Raw genomic sequence first — 16,093 nt, 5'->3', positions numbered from 1 at the left:
GTTCCACCATGTGGTCCGGCGTGCCCGGGGTCGGTCAGTGTCCAGAGTGTATCTGTGGCCACTTCGTTATAGACGTTGGCGATGCAGATGTTGTTGCCATACTGGGGGTTAGAAATCTTTAAGGGGCTGATGTCCTTGGGAATGTGCGAGACGCTCCAGGTGCTGGAGTCGATCCGTAATGGGATAGAATCGAAATGATATCAAAGTCTGTATACCTGCTGGTTCCGTGTGATTCTAGGCGAGCATGTCGGGACCTTCTGGCAATCGCCCGAGGCGTCCATGAAGTCCCAGTACACTCAAATGCCTAGTTTGTCTGGTGCAGACGTACATCTCTGCGCAGACACAGTGTAGAACCTAAACGTGCTAGCAACATAACCCGGCAACTGAATGGAAAAAGACCCGGAGCACGGGGCTACCAAGGTCGGCGTTGTGACGCGCTATGACCTCTGGGACCTCGTCGAGCCAGAGGATCCCTCGGCGGCGTTCCCTGCCGGTTGTAGCTACCACTGCAGCGCTTCTGACGGCAGCAACAACATTTTCGTCCACGCTGGCTGCCCTGAAACGGGTCGGCTGTCTGACCTCTGGGCCTTCAGCCTCGACTCGAGGGCTTGGGCCGAGCTTCCCGCTGCCCCGTTGCCGGCATGCGGAGGAGCATCTATCGCATTTTTCGACTGTAAGCTATACTGCATGAACGGCTTCAATGGCACGACGGAGCAGGGTGGCTCCCTAGACGTCTATGACTGCGATGCATGTCCTTGCAGTGTCTTGACTCTCGTCGCGGTGAAGGCAAAAGGCTGGGGCTATCTTGTCACCATGTTTGGCGAGCGGGACCCTAGTTCTCTCGGCCACGCCGGAGCTGGGAAGATGCTCGCCGATGTTTGGGCTTTCGATGTGCAGGAGCTGAAGTGGGCAAAGATTGAGCCTGTGGGAGATGCGCCCCCGCCGCGGGGGTGGTTTGACGCGGACATGGTGCGAGAAGATGGAGGCAAGCACGCTATCATTGTCCATGGAGGACTTGCTGAGGACAACTCTCGGCTTGGCGATGTCTGGAAGTTACAAATCTCTTAGTTCGTCGCCGGTTTATGAACAGTACTACTAGCGATACGGCAATGATACCTTGGGTGATGCGCGAACAGTAACTGGGGAGGAAAATGATTGTAGACGGCCCAGAAGAAACCCAGCCAGGTGATAGAATGCCGAGACCCTCGTTGCCGTTTGAGCCACCGAAGATGTTGGTGAAGATCATACTGTCCCGTTTTGCCAAACAAAATACGCTGACGCCGGTCAAAACTGGCATGGCAACGAGAACCAGCCAAAAAAATCGTAAGCGTTGCATAGTTTCATTCCTATCGCGGTAGAGTGTCTCGAGTAATGTGTTCATCGGCAGGAGACTCGGCCGTATCATTTTGGTTGGATATACCAAGACCCGGCGTAAGAGGCCAACGAAGCCGTAGCCTACAAATTGTGAGGAGACAACGACGAGGATGGAGACCAGAACATTGGGAAGCCGTGTCGTAAAACAAGGAAGAGCCAAAGGGGCACGGAATCTGGGTTACTTGACGATTCCCTGGTAGGGATTCCTGACTTTCTTTCCTTTTTAGTACGCTTCAATATAGCCCAAATGAGGATACGTTGCCTGCATTCACTGTCGACATGTTTTAATCACTGATGACTACGGATGGGATGTGTCTCCTCGGGAGAATAGCCATGTCTCAAATGAGGGCATATTTCCCGTTTTCGGCTGGATCTATTGACTGGGAACGGCCTATTGCCGGAGCTGTCCTAGTAATCTGCTCGAGTACCACACATACTGCCAACTTGTCATAGGTACCTAGACCTGTGGCTGATATCTCCAGCTCCAGGTCGTCATGATCCCGATGCCCTAGTTGATTCTGGCCACTCTCTCAGCCCAGATGCGCTTGAGGGCATCCACATTGCCCTTCTCCGCGTCCTTCTCCTCGTCGGAGAGCCACACGCTGTCGTACTTGCTCGCAACTTCGGCCGACAGCGTCACGCGGTGGAGATACAGACGGTTATAGTAGAGCCGGCCAATTCCATTTTCCTTGAGGCCCCGGAGAATTCCGTGCAGGTAGGCTTTGGCCTCGGTGACCAGCTTCTCGCGGGCAGTCGTGAATGCGCTGTCGGGCCAGGGCCTGACCTTTCTCGCGCTGATCTCCTGCGATGCCAACAGGGCGTCAACTTGAGTCTTCAGCCCTTGCATGGCGGCCTTGCGAACGGCCAAGATAGCTCTCTCCGGCCCATCGGGGGCAAACGTCGATAGCATTGCGTCCAAGGCTTCCCTCCCCCAGCCGAGTTGTCCGACCGATTGGACATTGCGGACTCGGTATTTCACGTACGTGTCCCACGAGTACAGCGTCTCCTTCCATCCATACTGAGCGCCGGTGAAGTCGATAGCGAAGACCTCTCCAGTCGGCAGGGTGACTCGGAGGATTCTGTGATCCGAGTCCAAATAGTCGGTTCCCCGGAGATGGACGATCAAAGCTGGATCTCTAGGCTCGACGGCTGCTTCTGTGAGCTCTGCACAGATAGCTAGATATGTACCTGTTAGTGACATTATTCTCATTTCACCCTAGATGCTGGAACGTACGCTTGAGAAAGACGTTGAGCAGCGGTAACCCAACAGTAGCGACGTCGCAACACTCGCTGTCGAAGAGAACTGCCTGCTTGATCGCTTCGCTGGTGTCGCTTGGGAACATCTCACCCGGAAAGGGTCTGATAACCGACCCGCCGGCCCATCCTCGAGGGTCCAATCCTGGCTCGCGCAGATTGAGCGAGATTATGCCATCCTTCTGGCCGACAAATACGACGTTGCTCGTGAAAGTCGCTTCTTCGAAGGCGGTCCAGATCTCGCCAAAGAGAGAGACGGCGCGGGCGAGACGGCGACGCCCGTGGCAGCTGTCCTTGTGAGCCTTCCAGTGAGCCTCCTGGCACTGCTTTCCGCAGTAGAAAACCCGCAGTTGGCCCACGTCGGTCACTTTGCAGCCGGTGCACGTGTGAGTCGAGCCGCTCTGGCCGCAGTTGGCGCAGTTCTTGTCGCCGTACGCGGCATCCTCGGACAAGGTGGGAGAACCGGTTGGGCGCATCAGCGACTGGGGCGATGTCACCACGTTGCCCAAGAGGTCGATGATCTCGATGTTCATCGTGATGGCTGGAGCGTGGGCAGCCAGGCAATTGGCAAGGTGGGTTGAGGTGGTTTTGATCTCCGAAGGAAAAGTGGGAAGAAGATGGAAAAAGAGAAAAGAAAACAAGCCAGGATGTTTTGATTTTTCAAGTATACTCGCAAGAGGTACACCACATCGTGCTATATCGCCAAGAGGGTATGCCGACAGGGACTGGCCGATATGCCTGATAGACCTCCTATGAAACCCAGATCAGGTGTTGACATGTAGAACAAATAAAGGACCTTCGAGATTCATGGAACCTTCCAACTTCCATCCTTGTTGTTCCCCGAGGGACTCAAGGCATGTGTCTTCCATAGTTATTTGTACCTGTTGGTCTGAGTCTCCAAGTCAAACAACTGCACGGTTTTACATTCAGCCACACTGTAGGATAACAGGCACCCATGTTATGATCAAGGTCCTGGTGATAAGGCCTGCAGCTTGGAGTCCCAGGTTAGTAGACCCTGGAGGCTCTTAGTCCTCTGAGAAGCAGTTAATTACACAAAGTCTGTAATCATAGCCAACTGCTTTGAGAATGACAAAACTAATGACTTCCCTAGAACATAAATGGATACATATTGTTCCAAACAGAACAAGGACTACTTTGTCCTATTGTATAAGGATCAAACTTGAAGCCGGCCTTAAGGCATAAGCACATAGAGGAGGTTGTTTATATTCTTCATATTGGATAGGTAGTACAACCACAACGCAAACTGTGGAGGGCATCGCTTGATTGACATTGGAAGTAGCTGAAGACAATGGCTGAAGATGAAAAAGAGAATGCCATTGAGACAATGCAAAGTGCTATCTGCCTAGGGGTGAGACGTCACAAATAAACCGGCGATAATAGAAGAAAAAAATGAAAAGCCACACATGGCTAGAAATACCGGGGTAGAATATGACTAGCCGAAGCGATCAATTTAGAGGAATGGAAGGTAAGTCCCGTTTCAGCATTGCGCTTGATCTGTATGGTTTTGTAATTGAGAGAGACGCGCCATTATTAATCCAATTACCATGACAACGACGTGAGAATAAAGAGGATGTAGAGGAGTAGAGTTGGCAGTTTCATTGCTAGATGCAATTTTGTCAATGGCTGGGACAGAGGCAGTACAGACTGTGGGATTGCTCTTAAAACACTATAGGTACCTAGGAATTAGATATAGGGTGGACAGGGTGCGCAAGACGGGATGGACATGTTTGCCATCGATAGGGAGGCCTTGAGGAAAACTAGACAACAAAACCTCTCACTCTGTCCCTCTACTGCTGCCGAATTCCTTTTTATGTATACGAAAGAGAAATGTCTTTAGGGGTCTATTTCTCTGATAAACACCCCTCCGTACTGGCCGAGCCGTGTCAGTTTCTGCAGCAGATTGACATTGTCCAGGTCGCCCTCCACGCCGGGGACCGTCTTCGCTCTCTTACTACCGCCAGCGGACGCCATCATGGACTCGGGATCAAAGTAAATCGGCTCATCCTTCTCGCCGCACACGGGCGTCAGGGGGTTGAGGTACAGGTCGGCGCGCACGGTGACGCGCGCCGAGAAGCGGCGGCCCGGGACGTAGCCGACGACCAGCGCGGCCGAGACCTCTTCGCGGATGCCGCTCCGGCGCAGCGCGTTCTCCGACAGGCTCAGGTGCACCCGCGACTGCGGGTTGTCGCACAGCGTCCCGTGCGCCTTGAAGAAGCCCTCCTCGGGGTAGTGGAACTGCCGGCCCAGCTCCAGGCCCAGCGCCGCGATGCCCCCCGGTGGCGTCAGCCCCAGCTTGGCCGTAGCGTGCGCGCTGCCCTTCTCGACGTCCACGGGCCCGTAGAACAACCGTGGCTCATATGCTAGCACCGTCGGCTGCAGATCGTCGTCGTCGTCGTCGACGTCCTCGGAGTCCGAGCCGTGGGCACCTCCACTGGTCTTGGTCGCCGTTGGAGTGAGAGGGGCATCGCGGAACTCGATGTCGACCTCGGCAGCCTGGAAGCGTGAGAAGGATTTGCCCCTCTTCTGGAAGGATAGGTCGAGGACCACGAGGCAGGCCGGCTTGGACCGGTAGAGCCCATACGTGGCGTGGGAGAAGTGCACGTGGAAGTAGAAGTGGCGCGAGTCGTAGGCGGCGACCAGGGAGCGCGGCTCGTGGAGATGCTTCTTGGCCGTGTTGCGATACTCGCTGCTCCCGAGCTGCTGCTCTTTTAGCTTGTCTAGGACCAACGGCACCTCTAGGTCGAGGCCGGTCGCTGCATCGTCGTCTTGAGGGGTTTGTTGCTCGAACGTGATCTCCTTCCATTCCTGGACGTTTAGCGTCGTCGAGGATTCTGCCATTGTCGCCGGCTGTAGCTATTAGGCGCTTGATTCTCTGATCTGCAAGGAGGACGCAATACTGATAGTTGGGCTTGGGAATCGACGAGGTTCAATCACTTTAATCTGACTGTGCGGGATCGTCCGCTGACTTCAGGCATCACTAGATCCCGTCGGGACGGTCGTTTTGCCACGGGCCGATCCAGTTCAGCCGCACCAACTGAGGTTAGCGCCCATCAACTATCACCATACTTGGCGCCGAGTAGCTTTCACTTCAGCTGGCTTCCCGCATGGCATCTCCAATAAAAAGCCGCAAGGCCCCAAAGTCGCCGCGCCAGCTTCGGCTCTAAACACAGTCCATCGTCGCTGATGCAGCATCGTCAGCGTCTGGAATCCGGGTCATCTGGGTCAAGATGGGCCAACTTCTGTCTCGCCCACATCGCGGGCCGTACTGGGCCATCCACAGCTCCCTCTACGTTGGATGCAGGGCACAGGACATCGACCTATTGGAGGAAGCCGCGCAGTATGCTCAATGCGGCAATTACCTGAAAGCTATTGACATCTACAACGACAAATGCGACACGCTTGACCCATCTGCCCATCTAGCATATCTTTTGGAAGCGGCAGACACTCTAGGTCGTTCCGGCCTTGAGCAGGTGCGTCTGGAGGTACTTGAGGGTGCCCTGGACCAGGCCAAGAGTGAGAGCAACGACAGCTTGAGAGACCGGACGATTCTGCAGCTACTTGAGATGCACCGGGCGGAGAGCAGGTTCCTCAATTTCGGTACCATGCGGGACGCCTTGGAGCAGGCGAGGAAGCTGCAGGCCTTTCTGCAGTCAAGAAGTATCGATGAGTATGACGATCTCTGCGTACGGCAGCCAATTCTCTCTATTTATGATCACGTTAACATCTGCCGAGGCTGACTTCGGTCCAGGTTGAATGTCTGATGGCATACCACACATTCATGAATCGCGTGCGCCTGTCATCCTGCTGGGCTGAGATGGACGCCGACGGCCTGCTACCTGCTTCGGCGGCTCCCTCGGATCTCGAAATGCCTGAAAGTCAGGATGACGTTTTTATCTACAGGCAGGGGGTTATTCTGACACAAGTCCGCCGGGCTCTGCAGGCGCAGAACAAGCCCCTCCTGGCATACCGCCTCTGCAAGACCGAGGCTAACATGTACGAGGGTGACTTATCTCTTATGCCCTATCGCGAGTGGCTGCGGTATATTGAAGGCACCGGAGACGCAAAGTCGGAGGTGATCATTACGAAGATGGCCTTTCACCACATCTTCGCTGCTTGGAACTTGGCCGATCAGCAGCTTGCTGATAAGGCTGGCGATGAAATTGGCGCTCTGGTAACCCTCCTGTCCAGTATCGGCCGCTCCTTGGACGACCTCGAGACATCCTATCCGCGTGGCGCCGTGTATATGGAGTGGGTCCGCATCCTCATAGACCTCGCAGTTCCGGGCACCGTCGTCACAATTGAACGGGTAACTGACCTCCAAAAGCGGGCTGCGGAGCTTGGAGACTTCCCCATGGTCCGCGTCATCTGCCACAAACTCATCAAACTAAGCGAAACGTATGCGGAGACCACGCTTATAGATCGAGAGGACGCGGAGGAGCAAGAAGACGTGGGCGATCCGTGGGAGTGGCACGATGATGTCACAAGCTCCTATCTTGAGTTCGAGGAGCAACAAATGCGCGCGGCCTACTTCATGGCGGCTGCACTAAGTTCAGCTTTAAGAAAGCTGGTATACCGCGGCGGGACAAGGTCCTCCGAGGTGCTGAAGTACTACTCCGAATTTCGGGCCAAGTTCCCCCGGTTTGACGTGCCGACTTTGCTGCATCTGTTGCTGCACTCGGCCATATCGGCCACTAAGTGGTCCGGCGACGACAGGTTGACTGCCAAGTTCACGGACGAGCGAGATATGCTTTCAAGCCAATGTCCGAAAGACGCACCGCAAAACGTGCGAAAGGCTGAGCAGGAAAGTCTCGGGCACAGCTGGAACGCGGCCTGCGTCTCAATGTCGCGCAAGGTAGCGTGGGACTACATGATCCCGGTTTCCAGCAGGATCCTGTTGCGCTGGCTCCACCAGGCAGTGCTGATAGGAGAGTGCAGTCCTGAGATAGCCTCTACCTGCCTCGGACTCCGAGGTACCACAAACGAGCACGGTGGACTTGACCATCTCGCCGAGATCACCGAACTCTACCACGAACCTACAGAGGAAGACTGCCAGAGGCTGTCTACCCGTATTTTTGGCAAGGACGGGATTCCCGTATCATCTGACGAATGGGGCGCCTGGTACGCTGTCGTCACTGCATGGCTGAGGGATACCCCCGTCCTAGGCCGGACTGTCGAGGAACGACATCGATTGCTGAGCAAGCTGCAACAATGCCGCGTAGAGCTCTTGTTCTGCGCCCACCAGCAAGGGCTCGTGGCTCCGGACCGGGACTTTCTCTATGAACTGGCCGTCGAGAGGCACCGCTTCATGTCGACCATGCTTGAACTCGACATATCTCTCTTTGTGTCACGGATCTTCCGCACGGAGCGGATACAATACTGCTCAGATCTGGTCCTGCTCTGCACGCGAGGCGATGCCACTGAGGACCTGCGCGTCACTGACGACGTGTTATCAGACGCAGTAGGTTACATAAGTGACGACATAGCTGACCCTGAGATCGCCAGCAACCTCGACAGGCTTCTAAGAGCGATGAAGACGCGAGAATTCCTCCTGTATAACCGACGCTTCCACTTCAAGAGCGTTCCAAGGCTGGCCGCTTACCTAGACTGGCAGGAGCGCGACGTGATCTACCAGCTCGCCCGCGACCAACACTCGTCTCTACAGGGTAGCCGCGCGCTGATGGTCCGGTCCTCGTTTGCGCAGGACCATGACATCCCGTACCACTTCACCAGAGGAGTCCAGCATTCGTACAACGTCTGGATGGACCACATCCGCAGCGCGCGGTTCCGCCAGCCCATAGGCGCCTGCCAGTGGCTGCACTACTTCCAGAACCCGACCCTGCTGCGGGCCGGCTTCTACGACCACGTGCAAAAGTGCAAGGCCAGGGTGCTCACGGACCTGATGGGCATCAACGCGCAGCTGCCGGCGGCCCTGGTGCAGGCCGTGGAAGACGACCCCGAGGCGCGCGCCATGCTGGAGGAGGAGACGGCGCTGCGCGGCAGGATCGCCAGCGTCGAGTCCATATCCGAGAAGCTGGCCTTGAACGGGGAGCTGGGGCGGCTGAGGCAGAGGATGCGCACCAACCCGGCCCTGGTGCCCATCAACCAGATCCGCGAGGGCCAGGCCGTCAGTCTGGCCGAGGTCGAGCAGATGGGCGAGCGCCTCGGCGGCAACGTCGTCTTCGTCGACTGGGTGCACGTCGGCCTCGAGAGCGGCGCCGACCTGCTCATGGTCATCTGCGCCGACGGCAGGCTCCGCCAGACCACGCAGCTCCCGCTGAAGCTCAGAGACGTCGACCGCTGGGTCGCCGAGCAGCTGGATGAAGACCTGCCGCTCCTGCGCGACACATCCCAGCGCCAGCTGCGAACCATGCACCCGCTCGTGGCGCCTCTGGCAACCTATACCGAACCAGGCCAGGTCCTCGTCCTCTGCCCCACGCGTGCGCTGCACCGCATCCCGCTGCACGCGCTCAAAGTGGACGGCAGGCTGCTGATTGAGCGCAACCCGGTCGTCTACTGCCAGAGCCTATCGGTGCTACGGCTGTGCCAGATGGCCGCCACTACCACCACCGCCTCCTCCGCCTCGGCACCCCGGGGCCGCCCGCTGGTGTTGCACCCGCTGCACGTGGGCGGGGCGGCGCACTCGCAGGCGCACTCGATCGCGGCGCTGCTGGGCGGCGACGTGGTGGCTGAGGCGGACATGACCAAGGAAGGGGTGAAGGCGGCGCTGGGCGGCCGGGGCGCGCCGGTGGTGCACTTCCACGGGCACGTGCAGTTCGAGGAGTCGGGCCCGCTGCACCATCGGCTGGAGCTGCGCGTCCGGCCGCCGGCGCCGTCGACCATTGACGGCGATGCTGGTGGAGCGGACGACGACGACGACGACGGCGCCGGGGACCTCTCCGCCGCCGATACGCTCGAGGCCGACGACATCTTCGACGTGCGCCTGCCGAGGCCCACGCACGTCACCCTCATGGGCTGCCGCAGCGGGCGGTCCGTCATCACGGGCGCGGACGACCACCTCGGCCTGACAACGGCGCTGCACTATGCCGGGGCCAGCTCGGTGCTGTCGACGCTGTGGAAGATCGACACGGATGACGGGCTGGAGTTCTCCAAACTGTTCTACAACGAGTTCTGGCGAGAGGAGGATGGTCTTGGGAAGGGCGATGATGGCGAAGGCAAGGGCACTAGGGTGGTGAATTTGGCCATTGCTATGCAGAAGGCGGTGCTGGGTCTGAGGAGGCGGAACAAGATACCATATCACTGGGCGGGATTTGTGCTGCATGGGATGTGGCTGTTCAAATTATAAAATGGGTTCGGACGTAGAAGATGGAGGGTTTGATTTTCTGATTCCTCCTTTTGCCCCACGCGACCCGCTGTTTTCTTCAGCCAGAAGCTTCCGTCCGGGTGATGCAACTAGACAGATTTCAAATCAACGTTTCAACGTCCGGTGGACCACCTGCCTGTGCTTATACGGTATTCTGATTACCGGCAAGTCTATAGACCAGCAGGTTGCAGCCGGTCTATTTCCTGGCGTATCGTTACTCGACTTGAAGTCTGGACCGGCAGGTTGCTGGCCGGCCTATTTCCTAATTCGTGCCTAGGCCCCACCGGGATATTGCCGGCTGCTGCCGTGAGTGGGTCGGCTTCCGGAGCCGTCCTCGCTGATTGACTGGCCATGGCTGTACGGAGGCATAGTGCACGTTCTGGGGGCACGCTGCAACAACACTTATATATAGGCCTGCCAGTGAACATCATGAGAGGATTCTTTGACCCAATATCTCTGGCATCAACACATGATCATCTTGAAGTGACCATGGCTTCACAATCCTCTATCTCTGCATCGGCTGGAGATTGGCAGAGCAAGGTGGCCGAGAAACGGGCCAGTTGCCAGAAGGCCATACCGGAAGCATGGACCCTCCCCCAGTCGCTCCTAGAGACCCTGCCGGAGCGATCGGACCTGTGGAAGACCAAGGTCAACATGATTTCGCTGGACATACCCCGCCGCTCCGGCATCTTGACAGAGAGGGAGCTTGAAATCACGGAATCGCACAACGTATCAGGTTTACTTGAAGGCCTTGCATCCGGCAAATTCACGTCTTCCGAGGTGACGCTGGCTTTCTCGAAACGAGCGGCAATTGCGCAGCAACTGGTAAGTCATACCCCAAAAAGGTTTCCCACCATAACAAGTCGCTAGAGGCAGCCGTCTGTATGTGCAGGGTTACTGACAAGTTGGAAAGACAAACTGTTTGACGGAAACGTTCTTCGAACAGGCCCAGGAGAGAGCACGATACCTGGATGACTTGCGCGGTAAGGGCAAGCTGGCCGGGCCCCTTCACGGGCTGCCGGTGAGTCTCAAAGACACATACCAGGTTGAGGGTACGCAAGCGACCATCGGTGCCGTGGCCTATCTAGATCGGACGTCGAAGGAGAACTCTGCCTTGGTGGACATTCTGCTCGGGTTAGGGGCGGTCCTCTACGTCAAGACCAACATATCCCAGGTATTGATGGTATGTTTCGATGGTGCGTTCCTTGTTGAAAAGACAACTAATGAATTTGAAGACCGTGGATTCCGATAACAATGTTTTTGGGCGCGTGTTGAACCCGTGGAATACCATGCTTACGGCTGGGGGATCAAGCGGTGGAGAAGGCGCCCTGGTTGCATTCCGGGGATCGCCGCTCGGGGTTGGCACCGATCTTGCGGGTAAGTGAACGACAGAAGGAGATCTATATAAGGCAACAAGCTCTGACCTGGATCCAGGGTCTATCCGGATCCCGTCCCTGTGTTGCGGGACGTACGGATTCAAACCATCGGCTGGCAGAATTGCGTACGGAAGACAAGTCATGCCTCTCAACGCGGGCATCGGAGCCATCTTGCCGTCGGCTGGCCCGTTCGCGAACGACATGGAGGCCCTCCAAATTTTCATGAAAGCTGTCATCGACGCCAAGCCATTTCGCCACGATGCCACAGCCATTGACGTACCATGGAGACGCATCAACGGACCACTGCGACCCAAGCTACGCCTGGGGCTCCTCCCCGAAGACCCGCTTTTCCCACTCCACCCGCCCGTGAAGGAAACAGTCGCAAAGGCAGTACAGATACTGCAATCACACGGGCACGAGGTGATGGTTCTGGACGCGGCCGAATGCCACGTAGCGGCGGCGAATCAGGTGGCTGGAGGGCTTCTCTCCCTAGACAACACCCCCAGAGAGATCATAGCATCCGGCAGCGAACCGGCCGTGCCATCGATGGGAATGCTCGCCGAACAAATGGGAAGTATTGCCTGGAACTTTGTACCGGACCTCAGCGCGATGGATGGGCTCCAAAAGTTCGGAACGCTGCAAAACAAGCGGGCAGAAATCGTCGAGGCTTGGCGGAAACTCTGGGCCAGGCACGACCTTGATGCGGTGATTTCGCCGTCGGCGCAGAACACAGCGGTAGAGCACGACCGGTATAGCTGGCCAGCGTATTCGACTTTCTTGAATGCTCTCGACGTAAGCTTTTCACGCCCAAGGAGAGTGGCCGACACACATCCCCTGGATGGTGGCTAATGGCAAGCAACAGTATCCGGCATGCATCATACCCTTCGGTAAGGCGACAAAAAGTGAACTGGAATTTACCAGGAAGCCAGGCCAAGGCACCCCTGCATGTGAGTTACTCCCGGACCAAGGAGTCTTGGATCCAGGCCATGCGCTGATTTAGACATGTCTAGATAACCCGGAAGTCGTGGAGGGGGCTCCTTGCTCGATCCAGATATTCACCAGTCGGATGCGCGATGAAGAGTGTCTAGCGGTGGCGGGGGTCGTTGATGCGTGCTTGAGGGAAGCTGCACACTGAAGTCCACGGTGTTGACGGTTCCATATACTGTAAGAAGTATGCCGTGGCATGGCGGTGATAAGACAAGTTTAGTGTCGTACCTTGCATGGCAGCGTGCAGCCGATATGCTTTTCGTCGTAGACCCCTTAATCCTACCTAGTTTTTGATCAGATGAATACCTACCTACCTGACGTAGATTGTTGTGGTACATGTACAGTACCTACTTTGGGATTCGTGGCGTCCATATCTACGGTGGTGGCGCGGACAACTGACACCGAAAAAATCTGGACTTGCGAACAGTTAGCCATTGTTGTTCCGCGTTTCATTGACGCCTAGGATCACTAAGAAACACTCAACTCAACTACAAATACTGGATCTGCGTATACCTTACCTACACAGTATGACTGGAAATGGGACTAGCGCCGGAGTCCCCGGGAGAATACCGTACCCTAGCAGCAGAGAGCCACTGTTACTACCACCTAACACACAACAAAGCAACCAAAAATGTCTTCGTGGGTGATCAACGGCGAACTGCAACCGCCGCGAGCGTGCGACCGATGCCACGCCATTAAAGAGCGCTGTGAATGGATGCCAGATGGGACACAGTGCGAGCGCTGCCTCCGACTGCAGCACGTCTGCGAAACCATCAGGCCGAAGGGCAGACCAGGGAGGAAGCCAGGAGTACGTGGTATGTGGCGGCCTACGCCAGAACTCCGATCACACCGAAATGGCAGACCCGACGACGGCCGCCTCTTGTACGCTCGGGCCGGACGCCGAATGCGGAGCAATGGCCACGTCGCGACGGTTCCAAAGTGCATCTCGGAATTAAGCGACGTGCCGACGGGCGACCAGCAGCTGGTCCAGCGCCTCTTGTTTCAGGGCGATCTGCTGGACATGTTTTCGGTAGGCTCCAGCTTCAGCGACAGGGCGCGCCAACAAATAATCCCACACCTACTGCTGTCCAAGACGACGCTCCTAGACGGGCTTCTAGCCTGCGCCATTTCGTGGGTGGGCGACGTCGACGACGGCCAGGCCAACCCAGGCCGCCTGAGCATTTGCTATCGGTACGCCTCGTCGGCTCTGGCCACGCTGGCGTCGCTCCAGGTCATCGACTCCCAGACCATGACCGACTGCCTGATGCTCGGCGCGCTGATCTCGACGTTTGCCGTGAGGCTGCGCCTCAACGACATCCTGGCCATCTGCGGCCGGACGCTGGGCCTCATCGAGCCCGTCTACGCCGCCAGCGACCCGGCCCCGCCCGAGCTGCGCGTGTTCCTGGGCTGCATGGTCATGTGGGAGCTCCGCGGCTGTCTGTTCAGCTGCGCGGTGCCCACGCTGCGCTTCCGGCCGCCCGCCGAGGCGTACGCCGACCGCCACGCCGGCCTGTGCGCCACCCTGCTGCCGCTGTTGCACGACATCTGCAAGGTAAGCCACGCGCTGGCGCACGGCAAAACGGGCGATGCGGATGTCCTGGAGGACCTCGATGCCGTCGAGCGGTCGGTGCGCCAGTGGCAGCCGGAGGTGCCGGAGGACTTCACCACCCGCTTCAATGCGATCGAGGTCGCCCACATGCTCTGCCAGGCGCAGGTCATGCGGCTGGCGGCGCTGCTGGTGACCCATCGCCTTCGGTACCCGTTTGGCGTGAACGATGGGCCGGCGCAAGTCTTGTCGATGACCATCTTGACTCAGCTCGAAATGACCCTCGCCGCCACGAAGCAGCCCGTCCGATGCATCGATCTGGCGCTGCTGGTCGCGTGTCTCGAGCTGAAGGAGACTGGGCGCCAGAAGTGGCTCCTCGACATCGCCACATTCGCCGGATTCTCGCCGCAGTTTGGGGAGCATGTACAGGGCACGCTGATGTCTTTTTGGGCGGCCATGGATTTGTTTGAGACGATTTCGTGGAGTGATTTGACTGCGTTAGGCTCTCCCTTCCTGCGGAATCCATTATAATGTTGACGCGGTACAAAAAATTAATTTCGTTTTGAATACGTTTCTATTGAGGCATGGGTGATCACGATTAGAGCGAGAACCGTGAAAGCAATGATACTGCTACCCAATCTACTTCCAGAGAAGTGGTTAATAGTTGATGCTTCATCCATCGAGCCGGGCTGAATGATGCTGACCCGTTTCCCAGTACGACTCCATTCCAAGTGACTGGCCACCTATATGCTCTTCAAGCCCTAGGTGTTCTAGAAGGCGAAAATACGAAATTTAAATATTTTCATCATAAGCGCAGATCCTCGCCCGGACCAGAAGTCTCGGTTGCTCGTCATATTACTTTCCCTTTTATTCACGTATCCATTTGCCTTTTCCTGATGTGTTACATGACTTGATCGCAACTATCGAACTACGCTGGCTCGCAACACCTCCCGGCGCGACATTGTATAAGGCTGTCGCACTCTCTTGCGGATTGGACCCGACACGAGAGAACTTAAAGGGCGACATCATGCCCTCGTAGGCAGCGAAGGCTTAATCATTGTCGCGGGCAGAAGCATCAAATTGTAAGCAGTGGAGTCATATCCCTATTCCATTTCCTAGTAGCTATCTACTGCACTGTGGGTGGCGCCGACGCTGGTTAAACTTAGGCAAGTGTCATGTATTCTTACCTGTGACAGCCCGTTGTTGTCGCCAGGCTAGTTACACTAAGCCTCCTTCAAATATTGTCAGGAAGTGGCCAATATCCCCCTCTTCCGTGAATCTTGGCCCGGTGGTGATACCTTGCTCTGCGCGGAGAATATTCAGGGTTGTCGGGGTTGTCGGTGGTAAATATTAGACCGCACTTATCGCAAGTAACCGGAATCTGCATCGCATGTTGGTCTAGAACGAAACGTTCTCTTAAGGGAGGAGTTGCTTACCTTATTTAGCTGCTCATTTAGCCCTTCCAAATTCCACTTAGTCGGTTTATCAGTCTTCAAGAGGTACTGGCAGATAGGCGATTGGACCTGGAGCATCTGACGGAGATGCTCAAAGGACGTGGGAACTGGCTTGTCCAGTTCGTTGTCGATCCTCTTGTTGGAGAGAAGGTAAACCCAGTGGAAGCAAACGAAGACCTATGTCGAGGGGTCAAAATTCCAGTCGTCGTCGACCTAGGGGAGCACAATTTTGAGGTTGCAGTCTATGCCCTTCTGTCTAAACACCGTTACAATCTCCTCTTCCTCCTCTTCAGAAACCCCATCGTCATCCCCTTTCAGAGGTCCTGAGTCTGTGTGCCAAACGTTTTGACAGCCCGTTGTCCACGAGGAATTTGTTCAGGTCGTCACGCAGCATCCTGAAGCCCTGGACAGCCAACACCGGCATTTTGGAAGTATGATCTGGGTGTATCAATATTAGATTTGAGGGTTTGATAATTTGGTGTGGTTTGAGGACGATAATAGGTGGGTAGAGGTTTCTTGCTCGAGAATAGTTGAAACTTGGCGCGTGGGACAGAGATGAAATTGGTCTGAGAACTATCTCTCGGCCTTTATAGGCACAGACAGCAGTGAGGGGCCAGGACTTTTATGCAGCTTCGGAAATATATGTCGCAGATGCCAAATGGCCATGTATAACACGTCATGATGTGGCATTAAGTTTGAGGTTGAGTTTGAGGTTGCGCATACCATGGTGGACATCGGAATTGAGAGTTTAATAAGGTTG

General features: G+C 56.2%; 6 protein-coding genes across 6 annotated transcripts; 3 read left to right on the top strand and 3 right to left on the bottom strand.

Moving 5' to 3' along the window:
* Positions 1–387: 387 nt before the first annotated feature.
* Positions 388–1,068, top strand: QBC33DRAFT_514402 (kelch repeat protein; the record flags this gene model as incomplete). Its single annotated transcript, XM_060426042.1, has 1 exon — positions 388–1,068. The coding sequence occupies one exon, from the start codon at positions 388–390 to the stop codon at positions 1,066–1,068; it is 681 nt and encodes a 226-aa protein (XP_060284331.1).
* An 814-nt stretch (positions 1,069–1,882) lies between these two features.
* QBC33DRAFT_569159 (uncharacterized protein) lies at positions 1,883–3,161 on the bottom strand (the record flags this gene model as incomplete). Its single annotated transcript, XM_060430531.1, has 2 exons — positions 1,883–2,550; positions 2,609–3,161. 2 exons carry the CDS (start codon positions 3,159–3,161, stop codon positions 1,883–1,885), a joined length of 1,221 nt encoding a protein of 406 aa, XP_060284330.1.
* A 1,110-nt stretch (positions 3,162–4,271) lies between these two features.
* Positions 4,272–5,682, bottom strand: QBC33DRAFT_585033 (uncharacterized protein). The gene has a single exon (XM_060431422.1). It carries the CDS (start codon positions 5,485–5,487, stop codon positions 4,483–4,485), a length of 1,005 nt encoding a protein of 334 aa, XP_060284329.1. The 5' UTR covers positions 5,488–5,682; the 3' UTR covers positions 4,272–4,482.
* Positions 5,683–5,763: 81 nt separating this feature from the next.
* QBC33DRAFT_618989 (CHAT domain-containing protein) lies at positions 5,764–10,087 on the top strand. Its single transcript, XM_060432719.1, has 2 exons — positions 5,764–6,332; positions 6,398–10,087. The coding sequence occupies exons 1-2, from the start codon at positions 5,877–5,879 to the stop codon at positions 9,950–9,952; spliced, it is 4,011 nt and encodes a 1,336-aa protein (XP_060284328.1). The 5' UTR covers positions 5,764–5,876; the 3' UTR covers positions 9,953–10,087.
* Positions 10,088–10,459: 372 nt separating this feature from the next.
* Positions 10,460–14,410, top strand: QBC33DRAFT_449985 (amidase signature domain-containing protein; the record flags this gene model as incomplete). Its single annotated transcript, XM_060424543.1, has 8 exons — positions 10,460–10,795; positions 10,884–11,153; positions 11,206–11,347; positions 11,405–12,138; positions 12,209–12,293; positions 12,357–12,456; positions 13,037–13,255; positions 13,291–14,410. 8 exons carry the CDS (start codon positions 10,460–10,462, stop codon positions 14,408–14,410), a joined length of 3,006 nt encoding a protein of 1,001 aa, XP_060284327.1.
* Positions 14,411–14,904: 494 nt separating this feature from the next.
* Positions 14,905–15,757, bottom strand: QBC33DRAFT_514396 (uncharacterized protein; the record flags this gene model as incomplete). The annotated part of the gene is made up of 5 exons (XM_060426041.1): positions 14,905–14,982; positions 15,067–15,093; positions 15,316–15,510; positions 15,604–15,644; positions 15,676–15,757. The coding sequence occupies 5 exons, from the start codon at positions 15,755–15,757 to the stop codon at positions 14,905–14,907; spliced, it is 423 nt and encodes a 140-aa protein (XP_060284326.1).
* Positions 15,758–16,093: the final 336 nt, after the last annotated feature.

The sequence above is a fragment of the Phialemonium atrogriseum genome (genome assembly GCF_030411735.1).
Source record: "Phialemonium atrogriseum strain 8032-3 unplaced genomic scaffold QBC33scaffold_10, whole genome shotgun sequence".
Taxonomy (NCBI): domain Eukaryota; kingdom Fungi; phylum Ascomycota; class Sordariomycetes; order Cephalothecales; family Cephalothecaceae; genus Phialemonium; species Phialemonium atrogriseum.
This window is presented reverse-complemented; position numbering and strand designations above follow the sequence as displayed.